This window comes from Bubalus kerabau, chromosome 1 (genome assembly GCF_029407905.1).
Source record: "Bubalus kerabau isolate K-KA32 ecotype Philippines breed swamp buffalo chromosome 1, PCC_UOA_SB_1v2, whole genome shotgun sequence".
Classification (NCBI taxonomy): Eukaryota; Metazoa; Chordata; class Mammalia; order Artiodactyla; family Bovidae; genus Bubalus; species Bubalus kerabau.
In genome coordinates, this window is record NC_073624.1 from 221,563,402 (window position 1) to 221,579,839 (window position 16,438).

Sequence of the window (16,438 nt, forward strand, 5' to 3'; positions counted from 1 at the left end):
TCCTCACCCGGACCCAGACTCGGCACCGCACCGTCGCCGGGCGGCAGTGGGGGGGCTGCGCAGTCACGCGCGCACCACACTTGCGCTCAGAAGCGCGCAAGGCTCTCTCTCTCCGCCCCGCACACCTGGGCTCCGCCCCCTGGTCCCTGGCCGGCGGTCGAAGGCTTTTGGAGATCCAGAGCGGCTGCGGCAGCGCCCCCCTTTTCCTTCCCTTTCCACGGCTGGAGTTGTCCGGAGCCTGTCGCCGGTCCCAACCAGCCCTCATCCCTTTCCATCCTTCCCTCCCCCCACCCCTGCCGCGGCACGGGTATCTGCAGCCGCAGCCCGGAGCCCTTGAGGCGGCGAAGGGGGGAGGGGAAGGAAGCAAGGGATGAGCGCCGGGAGGGCGTCGGGGGCCCTGAGCCGGACTAGGACGCCCCTGGAACCGGAGCCGGAGCCGGAGCCAGAACCAAACCACCGGTACCGGGTGGGCCAGGTGGTCAGGACGGGAGAACCCGAAAGGCGGGAGGGGGTGTGTGTGAGACAGTACAGGAAGGGGAAGGGGCTACGGAGGCCTGACTCAGGCCCGCGCAGAAGAGATGTGGACGCTGACTCAGGCGCTATCCTTGTGCCGGCCGCCTGAGAATTCCGTCCCATCTCGCTCTGCAGTGTCCTTGGGAGGGACGAAAGCTCAGGACAAGCTGGAAAGGGGGAGCTCTGAGCGTCGGGGAAGCGGGACCAGGGTCGTGGAAGAGGGTCTGCGCAGCCGCCGTCTGACACCCCTGGCCCGGACCAGCACCCCCGGCATGGACAGCTCCTTGGTTGGGTAGGGGGTGGGGCCAGACCTTAGAGGCTTGTCTGTCTCGAATCCTGAGGACGGCATTCCTAACCCTCCCTCCATCCTTAGCTGCAGCCCCCTAACTCCAGGAGCCGCCCTGGCCCGTGCTCACCCGCCAGGGCCTCATGTCGGAACCACAGCCTGACCTGGAACCGCCCCAACATGGGCTGTACATGCTCTTCCTGCTTGTGCTGGTCTTCTTCCTCATGGGCCTTGTAGGCTTCATGATCTGCCACGTGCTCAAGAAGAAGGGCTACCGCTGCCGCACCTCGAGGGGCTCGGAGCCTGATGACGCCCAGCTCCAGCCCCGTGAGTGAACAGCCTAGAACCTGGCTCAATCACCTTCCTCCCTCACCCATCTCCCCACACCACTTCCTGGCCAACAGACCCAGGCTAAATCCCGACCAAGATAGGAGGCCTAGTAATGCTTTCTTGAGTCAGCAAGTGGGGTGCCACCACCCTGAAAGCAGGGCTAGAGAAGGCACCATGGGTGGGAAGCACCCACTGGTAGTAGTCTTGGACTCCCACTGATTTTCCCTTCTTTTCTGCCCTGGCCCTTGAAATGCTAAGGTACAACATGATGCAGTTTGGTAAAGGGGTAGGTCTTAAGCAATAAGCCACAGAAGCCACCAGGTAACGTACCTTCAAAGTTGATCCATTTCCCGCTGCCTCACCAACTTCTTTCATCCTTCAGCTGAGGACGATGACATGAATGAGGACACAGTAGAGAGGATTGTTCGCTGCATCATCCAAAATGAAGGTGGGTGTAGGTTGTCCCCTTGTCCCCCACCTCCTCGACTTTCTCTTGCCCTTGCCTTTGCCTCCACTGACCCCTTCTTTTCCTTCTCCCCTCAGCCAACGCTGAGGCCCTGAAGGAGATGCTGGGGGACAGTGAAGGAGAAGGGACAGTGCAGCTGTCCAGGTGAGCTGGAAACATGGGCCAGTATGATTTAGCTTGCCTTGGAGAGTATCCTCGCCTCAAGCACATTCCTCTCCCAGTCTCCTTGCATGATTAGGGTGACAAGGGAGAGTAAGGCTGAATAACATACAGGAAGAAGAAAGTTTGGTAAAAATCCTGAATCCTCCAAACCACATCTGTCCTTTAGATGTCATCAAGCCTAGACCTTCATCCCTTATGCCACTCCCCTGGGTTAAACATTGCCCACTTTTTAGCCCTGGGAGGGAAAACAACACATGGTCAGTAACATCTTCATATTCAGTTTATTAGATAAAGACAATAAAAGAATGGTGCAGCCTGGGGAAAGTGGGGCATCTGGGGGGGTTTAAGGAGCATGCTGAAAGAACGGGAACAAACAGAACAGGAAGAAAAAAGGGAATGTTCCCCCCTGCTCCCTTCCTCCCTACTGTCCAGCGTGGATGTCACCTCCAGCCTGCAAGATGGAGCCCCCTCCCATCATCACACAGTGCACCTGGGCTCCTCAGCCCCGTGCATCCACTGCAGCCGCAACAAGAGACCCCCACTTGTCCGTCAGGGACGTTCCAAGGAAGGAAAGAGTCGCCCCCGGCCTGGGGAGACCACCGTGTTTTCTGTGGGCAGGTGGGTATATAGAGTACCCCAGCGACAGGGAGGTTGAGGTGGGGGTCCAGTGCTCAGGCATTTGACTCCAAAGGTGGGCCCTGGCTCGCTCTTCCTGGACTGGGAGCTACAGCAGGATTCAGGCTGCACAATGTGCCCCACAACCTGAGGCCATCTCCCCTGCCTTAGATCAGAAGGACATGGCTCTCAAACCCAGGATGTCCCTGACCAGAGGGAAGGGCCAAGCAGTCTTTGAGAGGTGGCCCTAAGCCCCAGTGTCCCCTCCCCTCCCAGGTTCCGGGTAACGCACATTGAGAAGCGCTATGGGCTGCATGAGCATCGTGATGGCTCTCCCACGGACAGGAGCTGGGGGTCTGGTGGCGGGCAGGACCCAGGAGGCGGCCAAGGGCCTGGGGGAGGGCAACCCAGGACAGGGATGCCTGCCATCGAAAGCCTTCCCCCTGAGAGGCCGCAGCCCCCAGCCCTCGCCAGCACCCCCATGCAGAATGGAGGACTCAGGGACAGCAGCCGAGTCCCTCGTGCACTTGAGGGGAATCCTGGAGCCTCTGCAGAGCCGATGCTCGGGGCTGGAGGGAGGGGCCCAAGCCCAGGGCCGGCCAGAAAAGAAGCAAACGGACAGCCAAGCAAACAGGACACCTCAGATCACCAGGTATGAAGACATGGCCAGCGCTGCAATGGGCTGAGCTCTTACTGCCCCTGCTCTGCGAGGCCACTGGTATGACTCACCTCCTGTTCTCTCATTGTCCACCCCTCCTCTCTCTCAGGTGTCCCCACCACGGGGAGCAGGGGGTGTGTGAGGTGAGTCTGCCTGGGCCCCAAGTCAATCTCATCCTCCCAACCTCTATATGAAACTACCTCAGCCCATCGGTTCCCTGAATCCCCGGGGTCAACCGCAGGCTCAGCCTTTGGTATATATTCCTTGGTTCGGTGGTGGGGAGTTGCCATGTGCTCCAGCGGGTAGGAAAGGTCCCGCAGCCTCTGGGGAAAAGTGGGGGCTCCGCTTGAATAGGAGGCAACAGTCATCCTTCCTTTCCTCCAAGCTGCCTCCTTCACTGTGCTGACGGACTACCAGCTGGCAGGCCAGGGAGTGGGTGGGCATGAAGCCCCTCCTCTCCTCTGGACAGCACTGCCCCCCAGCTGAGGGACCCACTCTTCTTCCACCTGGAGTTGCACAGTCTCAGGCTGGGGGGACCTGGGGAAAAGCCCCATCCCTGGCCCTCAGCCTCTTCCCCTTCCCCTGCCTGCCCACAGGCCGCCTGACCCACCTTCCCCATCACCTCACTCCATATGCTAAAGCGTGGCGGCTGGGAGCAGGCCCCTGCCCTTGGTGGGCCCTTAAAGCAATAGCACCTTAGGCCCTCTGCCCTCTTGGCACAAGAGGCCCAGGCCCTGGCTCGGGCTTTGTGCCCTTTATTCACTGTCAATAAATCCGCTCAGACCATTACAGCTGCTTCACATACTGGCTCCAGCTCCTTCTGACAGGCCTATCCCTGTCCCAGGCCCCAACCCCAGTGGCTCTGGCATCTGGAGTGGGGTGGTTCACAGAACCAGGGTGGAGACAGAAATAAGCCAGAGCCACTCAAGACTTTGAGGAACAAATTCCAGTCCCAGAGATTTCAGGGTAGTTCACCACCCTAGAGATGGGGTGGTAGCAGAAGAGAAAGGGGGTAGTTTCAGCCCTAGAGATGGCTGAAAGATCATGGGGAAAAAGGAGTGGGTTCCAGCCCCAGAAATGGGGAGAGAAGTAGTGTCTAACCCTGAAGGTGAGAATGGAAATCAGGGAGATTCCAGCATTTGACTGTGTCGCTTTGGATCACCATGGGGAGGGGCAGTCTGATAGCACGGAGATGGGGCAGCAGCATCACTGGGGGATGGAGATTCCCCCCTGGCTTCAGGTGAGGGGATCTGGGTGGCCAGGATCCGGGGCTTTAGCCGGAGGGGGAGGTGGTGGACGCATCTGTAGGAAACACACAGTCAGTGCTCCCGAGGCTTCCCTTGGGGATATCCCATCCATTCCCTCCACTCTGCAGATAAAACAGGACAAATTGGAGTGACCCCTCTTCCAAGGGAGGGGCCCTTACCGGCCTGAGTCGAGGTGCCATCATGTCCAGGGACCCAGGGCAGTCCAGGTCTGGATCTGGAAATAAGAGCCACAAGTCAGCCTTCTGACTTTATTTTGTTCACTTCTGTATCTCCAGCACTTAGGACCATGAAAGTCACTCAGTTGTGTCCAACTCTTTGCGACCCCATGAGCTATACAGTCCATGGAATTCTCCAGGCCAGAATACTGGAGTGGACAGCTGTTCCCTTCTCCAGGGAATCTTCCCAACCCAGGGATTGAACTCAGGTCTCCCACATTGCAGGCAGATTCTTTACCAGTTGAGCCACCAGGGAAGCCCAAGAATACTGGAGTGGGTAGCCTATCCCTTCTCCAGGGAATCTTCCAGACCCAGGAATCGAACCAGGGTTCCTGCATTGCAGGTGGATCCTTTACCAGCTGAGCTACTAGGACCATGGCACTCTGTAAATATTTTCTGATTTAACAAATAGTCACTAACCTGGGTCATAACATCCATCAATCCATCCAACCTCAACACTTACTGGGCACCTGCTGTATATTCAGCCCTACTAAAGGTACCAGAGTAGGGGAGGTGGGATCAGAGCACCCCCACCCCAATGGCTGTCAGCGACTGAATAATGAAACACCAACAAACACAATGAATGATCACTAAAGGATTCAAAGTAAACTAAGGGTGCTGGAGAAGTAGGGTGCAGAAAATGGTAACAGGGGCTCCAGGGTCAGGGAGAGAGGTACAGAGAAGAAAGTGGAAATACCTTTTAGAAGAGATGGTTTTGGAAAAGATGGACGAGGCAAATGATGATGCAAACCAGATGTTTGCAGGATTCAAGAACACTAAGGATGTGTATTGGGAAAACACTGTGGGAGAAACTGGCTAATTTTAATAATAATGAGAAACAGTTACTAATTGCATGCTTGCTATGTGCCCAGCACAAAGCTGGGTACCCTACAGACATCTCTTTAACTGTCAAAACTCAATGAGGGAGGAACCTTCCTCCTCCCTCTGTAAAGGCCCAGACAGGTTAAATCACATGCTAGGAAGTCTGGGCAGAGTTTGACCAATGGGCCTGGCTCCAAAGCCCAAACTCTTCTACCATCAAGCCTCAGAGAGCCTGAGGGAGGAGGTTCCTGAGGGCAGGCAGAGGGGCCAAGTATAATCCAAGAGTCCCAGACTTCCTGTCTCTTACCCTCCCAGGGGCCCAGCTCCTTCTACTCACCACCGGGCAGGACAGGTGCAGGGGATCCATCCACAGCAGAGGTGGGTGCAGGAGGGGAGAAGCTGGGAGGGGAAGGGGATGGCAGCATCTGGGAATGAGAGGGCAAAGGCTTATTCCTGGCATGTGGGAAGGTTTCACCAGCTATTCCTCCCATCCCATCTTCAGTTCCTGCCCCATCACTTCCCAAGCTAGAAAGCAGCCAAATGCTTGTATATGGGTAGGGTTGTAGGTGATACACATTTCAACAGCCCATATGTATTGACACTTAATATGTCCCAGGCATTTTGCTGGCACTTCACATGCACTAAAAATTTATTCATTCCTCACCACCACCCCATGAAGGAAGTATGTCAGAGGTGAGACTCAGATTAAACCATCTATCCCAAATCACGGATCTAGTTAGTGACAAAATCTTGCTAGAACAATAGGTACCATATATCAAAGCACCTCCTAGGGGCCATTGGGCTAACGTTTTACCTCCATTATCTCACATCAGGAAAGCTAGTCTCCTGGAAAAGATATCATTATCCCCCTTCTACATGCATGTGAAGAAACAAGCTCAGAGAGACCTAATCATTGCCTAAAGTAATCGAATAGGAATCTGAACTTAAATCCAGCTCTAAAACAGGACAACCAAACTCTTATGAAGACTGCCTTGCTTTCCCTTTCCTCTGTGCCAAAGGAGATGGGGACTCCAAGCCACTATACAGGGAATGGGGTATTAAGATGAATATGGGACCTCCGTGAATGGGAGGGTCAACCAGAGATCCCTGGAGACCCAGGGAAAAGGAAGGCTCACCTGCTCAGGGTCTGAGAGTTCAGATGGCCCCGGGGGGCCAAGTAGCTCCTCCACCAGCAGGGAGGGGAAGACCCCAACATGGCCCCCAAATTCTCCCCTCCAGAAGCCGTCATCCACTCCATCCTGGGCCCGGGGCAGCAGGCGGATGAGCGCCCCCTCAGGGAAGCTCAGCTCCTCGGCGCTCTGTCCAGTGTAGCTGTACAGTGCACGAGCCAGGAATGCTGTAGAAGCCCAGGAGAGATGGTGAGGGGAGGAGGTAGGCAGCGTGCCCTGGACCATGACACCCCAGGGCCACAACGACTCAGCAATTCTTGTCCCTTTCTTACCTGTGGGCTCTGCCCCCAAAGGGTTGTCGCTGTCACGGCTGCTCTCAGGGAAGGAGAGGTCCGCGAAGTTGAGATAGCGCTCAGGGACAAAGCCTACCTCACCGTGCTGGTTCCGAGCCTGCTCTCCCAGCAATGTGAACAGAAAGTGGGCTTGCCTCAGCTGTCCATGGCCCTGGCCCTTCTCCACTCAGGCTTCCAGCTTTTCTGGCTGGGTCTTTATGGGCCACAGAGAAGTCCCTCCCACTGCTCCCTTGCCAAGGTCTGAGCCCCAGGTCCCTACCCACCTTGACCCATTCGTCGGCATCTCCTTCCTCTATGACCTCCAGCCACTCGCCCTCTGTGATGGTCAGCTCGTCCTCACGTCCTGCCTGGGCCCCACAAAGAAGAGTTCAGGACTGGTTGTCCCCTAGCCCTCTGGTCTGAGGTCCTTACCCCCATTCACACCTGATAGCCAAACACCACATGGGCAGGGCAGGGAAGGGGCCTGGTGGCCAGGGCTGGGGGGGCAGGCTCCTCAAAGAGCTCCCCAGTCTCCTCACATTCCTCAAAGTCAGACAGCTCTGCATCCTCAGCCTGTAGGGGCAGAGAACAGACATCACTGTGAGGGCTGGTCTCAAGTACCCTCTGTGTCTCCCACTCCTCCATCCTTCCGTTAACCTTGTGGATCCTCCTCCAAGACAGTACCACCCAACCGCTCACCCTGGATCACAGGGAGTCGTCACAGAGCAGGAAAACACTAATGATAATCACAGAGTTACAGTAGTGAGCGCTTACTGTGTGCCAGGCACAGTGCTATGTATCTTATGTACCTTGTCTTGTTTAAGCTTCTTAATGGCATGCATACTCAGTCGTGCCAACTCTTTGCAACCCCATAGACTATAGCCTGCAGGGCTCCTCTGTCCATGGAATTTTCTCAGGCAAGAATAATGGAGTGGGTTGCCATTTCCTACTCCAGGGGATCTTCCCGACCCAGGGATCAACCCATATCTCCTGCACCTCCTGCATGGGCAGGTGGGTTCTTTACCACTGGTGGCACCAGAGAAGCCAAGTTTCTTAATAACCCTGTGTTATTTTGTGGAACTACCAACCTCATTTTACTTATGAGGAAATTGATGCTCAGAAAGCTTAAATCACTTTCCAAGATCACACAGCTAGTAAATGGAGTGTCTGGTATCAAACTGCTTAAGCCTGCTCTCAGGACCTTAGTTCATAACCACCATTCTATACTCACAGTAGAAGTTAACTGAGAACTCTCTCAGTTACAAACCATGCCAAGAATTAAAAACGTAAGTGATTCCATTCAAGCCTCACAACAGCCTGTTGAGTTACGTACCACTGTGATTCCTGCTTCATAAGGTCTGCTTTCCGCTAGGGCTCTTTACTCTCCCAGGTGTGTAAGGCTAGGGAGTGGAGGGAGCTCACCGTGGGAGAGAAGTCCCTCTGGGACAGCCGGGCCTCGCTGAGCCGTCGCTCCTGCTCCACCTCATCCTGGGCCTGGGTCATGGCTGGCTTCAGCCAGTGCTGCACATCCAGGCCAGCCCCCTGCAGCAGGGCCAGCCGGGCAGCCCCCTTCACCTGGCTCACCTGACATGGGGAAGAGGGATCAAGAAGACCCAGGTGATGGCTGGGTCTGCCTTTGGGAAGTGAGTGGAGCCTCCCCAGATATGTCCACCCTCTACAAGCTCCTGCTTGCAGTCTCCCCACCATCAGATGGAGTGGAGGAGGCCGGAGGAGGTGTGATCTCAGTGGCCCTAAACCCCCGGCGTGGTGCCTCACCTGGGCCCGTCGGATGTTCTCCCTTACTTCCTGCAGCCGCTGTTCTATGCCTGGAGCCTCTCGCTCTGGAGCCTGCTGCCGCCTCTGCTCCAGCCGCTGCAGCACCTGGTTGGGAAGGTGGAGGACAGGGGAGGGTGGAGATACCATGGGGCACAACTTAGAACAACCTGGTAGTTAGCTAGTTGCTTCACACGCATTCTGTCATTTAATCTTCCCTGGGATGTGGGTGGTATTATTAGCCCCATTTTAATGACAAGGAAACTGAGGTCCAAAGAGCTGAAGTCACTCAATACTCTCTTACTCAGGGTTATATAACTAGAAAGCAACAGAGCAGGATTTGAGTCCAGGTGAGTCTTGCTCCCAAGACTATGCTCTTAATTACTGTGCCACACTGTCAGCTTGAATTACTCTTCCCTTCCCTCCTGCCTACAGCCCCATGACATCCCTCAGTGACTGGGACCCCCATCTCTCAGCATTTCTTGTCCACCCACGACACCTGCACCCCCACCTCACCCGATGTCCATGATGCTGGATCTTATAGTCTCGGGCAGCTCGGCTCGTCCAGCGTTGAACTTCTTTCTCCAGGCCACTCTGCCCTGCCACACCTCCTGCACCCCCTTCCAGCTCCAGGACACACACCTGAATGAATAGGGAGCTGTGAGGACTGCCTGACGCTGCTCCTTTACACCTCCTCCCTGCAGTTCCCTCCTTGTCTCCTCCCCACAAACAGGTGGGAGCACACACCTATGACTGCGGACACAGGTGTGCTTCTGTGTGGACACACAAACACAGTCCTGGAAATGGGATCCAGGTTGAGGAGAAGAGGGAGAATGAAAAACACAGTGAAGTGAAAAGAGAGAAGGGTGGGATAGAGTGTTAATCTGTGTCCTGGTGGGAAGGAGGTGAACTGGGGTTCTGAAACCCTCTCTCCATGGTTTAACAGTGTCTAAGTAAATTCCACGGGCTTCTCTGGGGGCTCAGTGGTAAAGAATCTGCCTATCCATGCAGGAGGAGATGTGGGTTTGATCCCTGAGTTGGGATGACCCCCTGGAGAAGGAAATGGCAACCCACTCCAGTATTCTTGCCTGGGAAATCCCCTGGACAGAGGAGCCTGGTGGGCTACAGTCCATGGGGTCACAAAAGAGTCAGACATGACTGAGCAACTAAAGAACAACAAAGTTAATACTAGGATGTGAATAATGGGAGAGAGGTCTAAACCACAGTCCCCTTTACAACTGGCCTGGATCCACCTAGCACAAAGGTCTCACCTGATCATTCCCTGCTGGCTGAAACTGCTGAGGTGGGGTGGGGGAAAACACTCCAGGTTCCTGAAGAAAAAGCTCCAGATCCTGCTCCCAGCTTACCTTGGGGATTGGAAAAAATCAAAGTCAGCCATTCACTGGCTCCCTCTCCAAGCCTGTCCCCAGCCTTTCTTGGAAGAGGAAGGACAAGGTGAGAAGGAAATGGGCAGACATGTGGTGGGGTGGTCTGTACTGGGAGAGAAGGGAAAAGAGGATCTCTGGAGGGCTCCAATAGGGCACAGCCCTCACCTGGGAGGTCGCTTGCCTTCCGTGGCGAGCATGCTCCAGGGCTATCTCTGCAGCTTCCAGCTCCGTGCGGCTCAGTGAGGTCAGCGGGTCCCTCAGGTGTTCTAACAGCTCACTGACCAGAGCCTGGAGAGAGTCCCAAGATGCTGACGCTACCCTCCCCCCAAGCGGGCTCTCTGTCCAGGTTTGGGTGGGAGATGGGCGTGAGGTATGGGAAATGGGAAGGAATGAGATTTTTATTGCCTCTAAAAACAGACCCTCTTGTGTACATAGCACTTAACAGTTTAAAAAGCATTTTCACATTCATTCTCTCCCTTGAGCCCCATTAGTCTTATAAAGTAGTCTGAGCAGGGGTTATTCCTGTTGAGGAAACAGGAGTTCAGAAGGGTTAAGTGTTCTGCACAATGTCACGCAGCCAGCTAGAAGCAGAAGCCAGGAATGTCTCTTCTGCCCATTCTAAGCAGGCTAGATCCCCCGCCCTACTCAGCCTGTCGGTGATGGGAAGCAGGGAGAGGCTCTCCCTGAGGAGAGGCAGGGGTATCTAGGCTGAGACTAGCCTTGAGCAGGGCCGGCAGTTCTTCCTGGTAGTAGTGGTCAAGGTGGGCATTGGTGGCCACCAAGTTGAGCAGGTACTCATTGCGGGCTGCTCTCAGCTGCTGGGAGTACTGGGCCGACTGGGCAGACAGCTAGGAGAGGAACATAGGTGTCAACTGGGAGCTCTAGACTCTTGGGGTTCTTCCAAGGCCAACCCAGATCCAGAAAGAATTTTCACATTATTGAGATAACTGGCAAACTATACTAAAAATTTTACATACTCACAACTCCTGATCAAAATCCTCTAGTGGAAACTGCATACATTTAGAAGAAAACCCCAACTACTCCTTACCATGGTCTACCAGGGCCAACATGAGCTGGCCCCAGCACCTTCTCTCTTTCCACAGTGCTCGTCCCCCTGCTCACAGTGCTCCAGCCACACTGGCCTTCTCTCAGTTCCTTGAGCCTACAAAGTTATTCTCACCTCAGAGCCTTTGCACTTATCACTGCCTCTCCCTAGAATGTTCTTCTCCTACATCTTTGCACAGTTGGTTCCTTCTTGACACTCAGCCCACCTGTTTAAGGAAGCTTTCCCTCTAAATTGGAGAAGGCAATGGCACCCCACTTCAGCACTCTTGCCTGGAAAATCCCATGGACGGAGCAGCCTGATGGGCTGCAGTCCACAGGGTCGCTACAAGTCGGACACAACTGAGCGACTTCACTTTCACTTTTCACTTTCATGCACTGGAGGAGGAAATGGCAACCCTCTCCAGTACTCTTGCCTGGAGTATCCCATGGATGGGGAAGCCTGGTGGGCTGCCATCTATGGGGTCGCACAGAGTTGGACACGACTGAAGTGACTTAGCAGCAGTAGCAGCCCTCTAAATTACACTCCCCTGTTATGTTTTATCAAAGGACCTTCTTTTCTTTTCATTTATTCTGAGTCTTTGTTTATTTACTATCTGTCCCCCCTAATCAGGCTGTGAAAGCAGGAACTCTACTGATAGTGTTCCCCACTGTATCCCCCGTGTTTCGAACAATGCCTAGTACATAAAAGTCCTCAATAAGTGCATAAAAAAGGAACAAAAAACAAAGGTACTATGTCTATTTTATAGATGAAAATGAGTCTCGGAGAGAACAAGTTTACCAAGGTCATGCACCAAGGAAGTACAGTAGCCTGGATTCATCCCAGTCCCTCTGACTTATGCCCCTGGGTTCCAAACCACTAGACTAATCTGTCCACCTCTCCCTGTCCCCACTCATGCCCACATCCTCTGAACCTTGGTGCTGAGTTTCTGAAGACTGGTCCGAGTGTGAAAGAGGCCATGGTCACTTCGGTTAAGCCTGTGCAGGCAAAGGAAAGGAGTGGAGGTCAGACCCAGCCATGGTGCCTTGGCTCTACACCCTGTCCCCAGGCTTCTCAGCTCCCCATCAGCCCACCTGGCCTGGACATCAGCCGCCTTCTCCTGGGCCAAGGCCCACACACGTTCCCGCTGCCCATACAGCTTTCGGCTTTGGCTCAGCTCCCGGACAGACTGCAGCACCTCAGCCTGTGCCCTCTGGAGGTTCTCTGCTCCCTAGGGGCGTGGACACAGGAAGTCCTGATCCAGACCACCTCCATCCCTGAGTTAGCCCTTCCTTCACCCCATCCACTGAACCATACCTTCCGAAGCACCTGCTCCTTAGCACTCCGCCCCGTGCCCCCAGCCAGGTCACGGTATCGGTCAGATGCCTGGAGCCGGGCTTGGCCCCCAGCCACGGTGGCATCTAGCAGGCAGCGCCAGGCACCGAACACCATCCTGCCTCTCCCCAGAGAAAGACTGTGTTAAGGAGGGGAGCACTCCAAAGCTTCACGAGACACCCCCCTCCCAGCACCATGGGAGACAGACAGCTTTCCCATCCCCCTCGTCTGGGAGCCCATCAATCGATCAGCCCATTATCTCAGCCACAAGGATCCCTCATGCCCTCCACCGCCATCCAGTGTCCTTGCTGGGTCAGCTGCTCTCCTCCTGCTGTATCAGCTCCACCTACAGCTCACGTGCCCTCCCCACAGGTTCCTGGGGTTGAGTGCCTCATTCCTTCTTGGCTCCCAGTTCCTCCCACCCCACCCCACTGTGGGACTCACCTGCTGTCCATCTCCCCACTCCGGTGTCCTTCCCTCTTCAAGAATGGCCCAGCCAGTTTCTGGAGTGCCTGGTGGGAAAACCATCACAGACCCAATTCCCTTTCAAAGACCCCATGTATGAGAACACAGGGCCAGAATATGATAATACCCCTCACTTTGCTAAGAGCTTTACATGCATTAACTTATTCCATCCTTGCAAGAACCCTGCGTGAAGGTACAATTATTGTTATTCCCATTTTACAGAGAAAGAAATTGAGGCCCAGAAAGTTAAGTAACTTATCCAAGGTCACACAACTTAATAGTACCACAGCAGGGACTTGACACACACGTGCCTGATTCTAGGCACATGCTCTTGACCAGAACAGGAGTATGTGTGGAGCCACACTGCTGGTGGTGTAAAAGAGGCCAGAATAAAAGGAAAGGTCCAGAGAAAAGAGTCCCATACCTGCCCATACTCCCGTTCAATGGCTGCCCTCTGCTTGCTGTAGGACCTGTGGAGATTGGGGAGGGTGGGGTGGGGGTGGTGTTACTGTTTGGTCCATTTCTCCCACCCTCCATCCTCTCTTCAGCGTGGGCAGGAAGGAGTGGGGAGTCAGGCCTAGAGTGACTACACTGACACTGAAGAGCGAGTCCTTGAGATCACCTCGGGCAGCCGCAGCACAGGACAACCACACCTCAGTGCTCAGAGCCTCAGCAGTATCTTCCCCACCCCTGGAGAACCATCTGTGGGCTTGGAGGTGAGGACGCATGGGGGCCTGGGTACAGAGTCCGCCAGCCTTCCAACAGGTCTGGGGTGGCGGGGGCAGGGGGGGGGGCGGCTTCTGCACAAAGCTTGATTGTGGGGGTGGCGGGGCAGTGTGGGGGTGGCGGGGCGGTGTGGAGTGAAGGGCTTTGAGGGAGGGTCCCAGTGTGTTTATATGTGTTGGAGTGGGCAGGATAATTCCTATCCGGTATGAGAGAGGCCTAAGGTGAAGGACTTGAATGGGCAGGTTGGAGAGCTCTTCACCCCCGCCCACACCGACAGCTGTAGTATGTTGGAGAAGGGGCGGAGCATGTGACAGAGAAAGTGGGGGTATGTGGAGGGGGTCAGGGGTTACCTGATATCCTCCAGTAGGTCTGCCTCTCTCTGCTGCCGGGTCTGAAGGATGCTCAGCTGCTCCAGGAAGCGAAGCTTCACCTCCTGGGCCGGCTTCACCTGTAGGGGTAAAAAGAAGATGAAGACCCCTGGCGCGGGGACCTGAAAAACACTCCGCGCTGGGAGCGGTGAGGGGGCGGGGCCAAGGAGGAGCTGGGATGTTTCCTCGGTTACTTCTGGGTTGGCCTTTGACCCCTGCCTACTCTTCGACCCCCCCCGCCCGGGCGGGTCTAGTGCCCGCTTGGTCCCCATCACTCCCCCAGCCCGCCAGGAGTCCCCGTTTCCAGGCCAAGCGCACTTTTCGGGGCGGCGGCTGCATCTCCGCTCCGGCCCAGGCAGCGACTCGACTCCGGAACTCGAGGAAGCCCCGCCCACATGCAAGCCCCGCCCCTGTCCGGCTCCGCCCTCGCCCCGCCCACGCCTGGTCAGTCTACTTGCTGCGCGGCAGAGCGCGAGGGGGCCGCAGAGAAACTGAACCTCCGTTACTGCTGCGAATACCCCGGAAAGGGTCCGCGCCGCCCGGTGGACCCCGCGTCCGCTGGACAGTAGGGGGAAACCTCAGGTTTCTGTGTCAAGACGCCTGGGTTCTATTTCTAGTAGGGAGCTGCTGACTCAGCCCATAATCATTTCTAATCATTCATTTACATATGCAGATCTCCAATCCTGACGTGACGGCTGAAGGACGGCGAGGAACTCAATCTATGACCAGGAAAACTGAATCACTGGATGCCTCATTGAAGATGCGTCTGATGAGGGAAACAGGGCTGGTCCAAGGCCTTTTCCCAATTCCCACTGAACTGGAAAAGCCGGCGTGTAAGCGAGGATGAGAAAGACGCCTGTAGCCAGGAAGGAACCAGTACCAGAGGAAAAGACAGGTACATCCTGGGCCAATGGAGAAGAAACAACCAGCGGGCATGAGCTGGGAGATGAACGTGGGGACCTGTGGCCTAGAAAGCCTCTATCACCTTTAGGTTCTGCACCCCTGCTCCACCCCACCCCTGCACTGCCTTCTGGAGATGTGCACACCCTTTCCTCATCCTTCTCACCTTTACGTGGCTCACACCTCCTCACCACACCCGACTTGGAAAAGGCAGGTATCTGTGGCCCAAATTCCGGATTCGTATTTCCAACAGCTCACCTCCATGAAGATCACCTCAGGAGATCTAAATAGGTACCTCAAACTTTTAAAACAGCTCCTTCCACCTGATCCTTCCCCAGTCACCTCTCCCAGTTAACATACTAAATGGAACCATTCTCCATACAGTGAGGAAAGTCAGAAACCCAGAGTCTATGTGCCTTCCCTTCTACCCCCACATTCCATCCATCAGTTCAGTTCGTTGCTCAGTTGTGTCTGATTCTTTGAGACCCCATGGACTACAGCACACCAGGCTTCCCTGTCCATCACCAACTCCCGAAACTTACTCAAACTCATGTCCATTGAGTCAGTGATGCCATCCAACTATCTCATCCTCTGTTGTTCCCTTCTCTTCCTACCTTCAATCTTTCCCAGCAACAAGGTCTTTTCAAATGAGTCAGCTTTTCACATCAGGTGGCCAAAGTATTGGAGTTTCAGCTTCAGCATCAGTCCTTCCAATGAATATTCAGGACTGATTTCCTTTAGGATGGACTGGTTGGATCTCCTTGCAGTCCAAGGGACTCTCAAGAGTCTTCTCCAGCACCACAGTTCAAAACCATCAATTCTTCGACGCTCAACTTTCTTTATAGTCCAGCTGTCACATCCATACATGACTACTGGAAAAACCATAGCTTTGACTAGATGGACCTTTATTGGCAAAGTAATGTCTGCTTTTTAATATGCTGTCTAGGTTGGTCATAGCTTTTCTTCCAAGGAGGAAGTGTCTTTTAATTTCATGGTTGCAATTACCATCTGCAGTGATTTTGGAACCCCCCCCAAAATAAAGTCTGTCACTCTTTCCATTGTTTCCCCATCTATTTGCCATAAAGTGATGGGACCAGATGCCATGATCTTAGTTTCCTGAATGTTGAGTTTTAAGCTAACTTTTTCACTCTCCTCTTTCACTTTCATCAAGGGGCTCTTTAGTTCTTCTTCACTTTCTGCCATAAGGGTGGTGTCATCTGCAGATCTGAGGTATTGATATTTCCATCCATCAGGAAGTCTTAAATGTTCTATCTCCCACTTAATAACTTCTCTGATTTTCTAGAACCAACAGCCTGGTCCAAGCCCCCATTATCAGTCTCCCATATGGTCTGGTACCTGGTCTCTTTCAGTCTTCCCCCCAACAACCCATTGTTCAGAAAACAGCCTGAGTGATCAATCTTTTTTTAAAAAGGAGAAAATTTCATCCCTCTTCCCTAAAACTCTTCGATTGCTTCAGAATAAAATCATGGCCTACAAGACTGTGCACGATCAGGTCCCTCCCCATCTTTCCCCTCAGCCCATACTGTGGTGTCACTCCAGTCTCCTTGCTCTTCCCCCAATATCCCAAGTCCCTTCCCATTGCAGAGCCTTCATACCTACTGCCTTTCCATTCCTTCTGGAGTG

The 16,438-nt window shown here is 54.4% G+C and overlaps 2 protein-coding genes across 3 annotated transcripts; one reads left to right on the plus strand and one right to left on the minus strand.

Moving 5' to 3' along the window:
• Nucleotides 1–915: 915 nt before the first annotated feature.
• On the plus strand, nt 916–3,550 carry RELL2 (RELT like 2). Its single transcript, XM_055556179.1, has 7 exons — nt 916–1,126; nt 1,512–1,577; nt 1,673–1,739; nt 2,190–2,375; nt 2,649–3,024; nt 3,140–3,173; nt 3,416–3,550. The coding sequence occupies exons 1-6, from the start codon at nt 943–945 to the stop codon at nt 3,170–3,172; spliced, it is 912 nt and encodes a 303-aa protein (XP_055412154.1). The 5' UTR covers nt 916–942; the 3' UTR covers nt 3,173; nt 3,416–3,550.
• FCHSD1 (FCH and double SH3 domains 1) lies at nt 2,020–14,304 on the minus strand. Of its 2 annotated transcripts, none has more exons than XM_055556165.1 (20): nt 14,213–14,304; nt 13,877–13,974; nt 13,225–13,270; nt 12,780–12,847; nt 12,318–12,453; nt 12,095–12,231; nt 11,935–11,998; nt 10,678–10,806; nt 10,124–10,246; nt 9,842–9,937; nt 9,087–9,212; nt 8,574–8,678; nt 8,220–8,381; nt 7,242–7,370; nt 7,082–7,165; nt 6,798–6,915; nt 6,472–6,692; nt 5,673–5,760; nt 4,457–4,512; nt 2,020–4,332 (listed from the first exon to the last, which is right to left on the minus strand). In XM_055556165.1, exons 1-20 carry the CDS (start codon nt 14,231–14,233, stop codon nt 4,267–4,269), a joined length of 2,073 nt encoding a protein of 690 aa, XP_055412140.1. In that variant the 5' UTR covers nt 14,234–14,304; the 3' UTR covers nt 2,020–4,266. The 2 variants fall into 2 exon arrangements, with proteins under 2 accessions (XP_055412140.1, XP_055412129.1); XM_055556154.1 differs by having other exon boundaries at nt 12,318–12,459.
• Between the last annotated feature and the right edge of the window lie 2,134 nt (nt 14,305–16,438).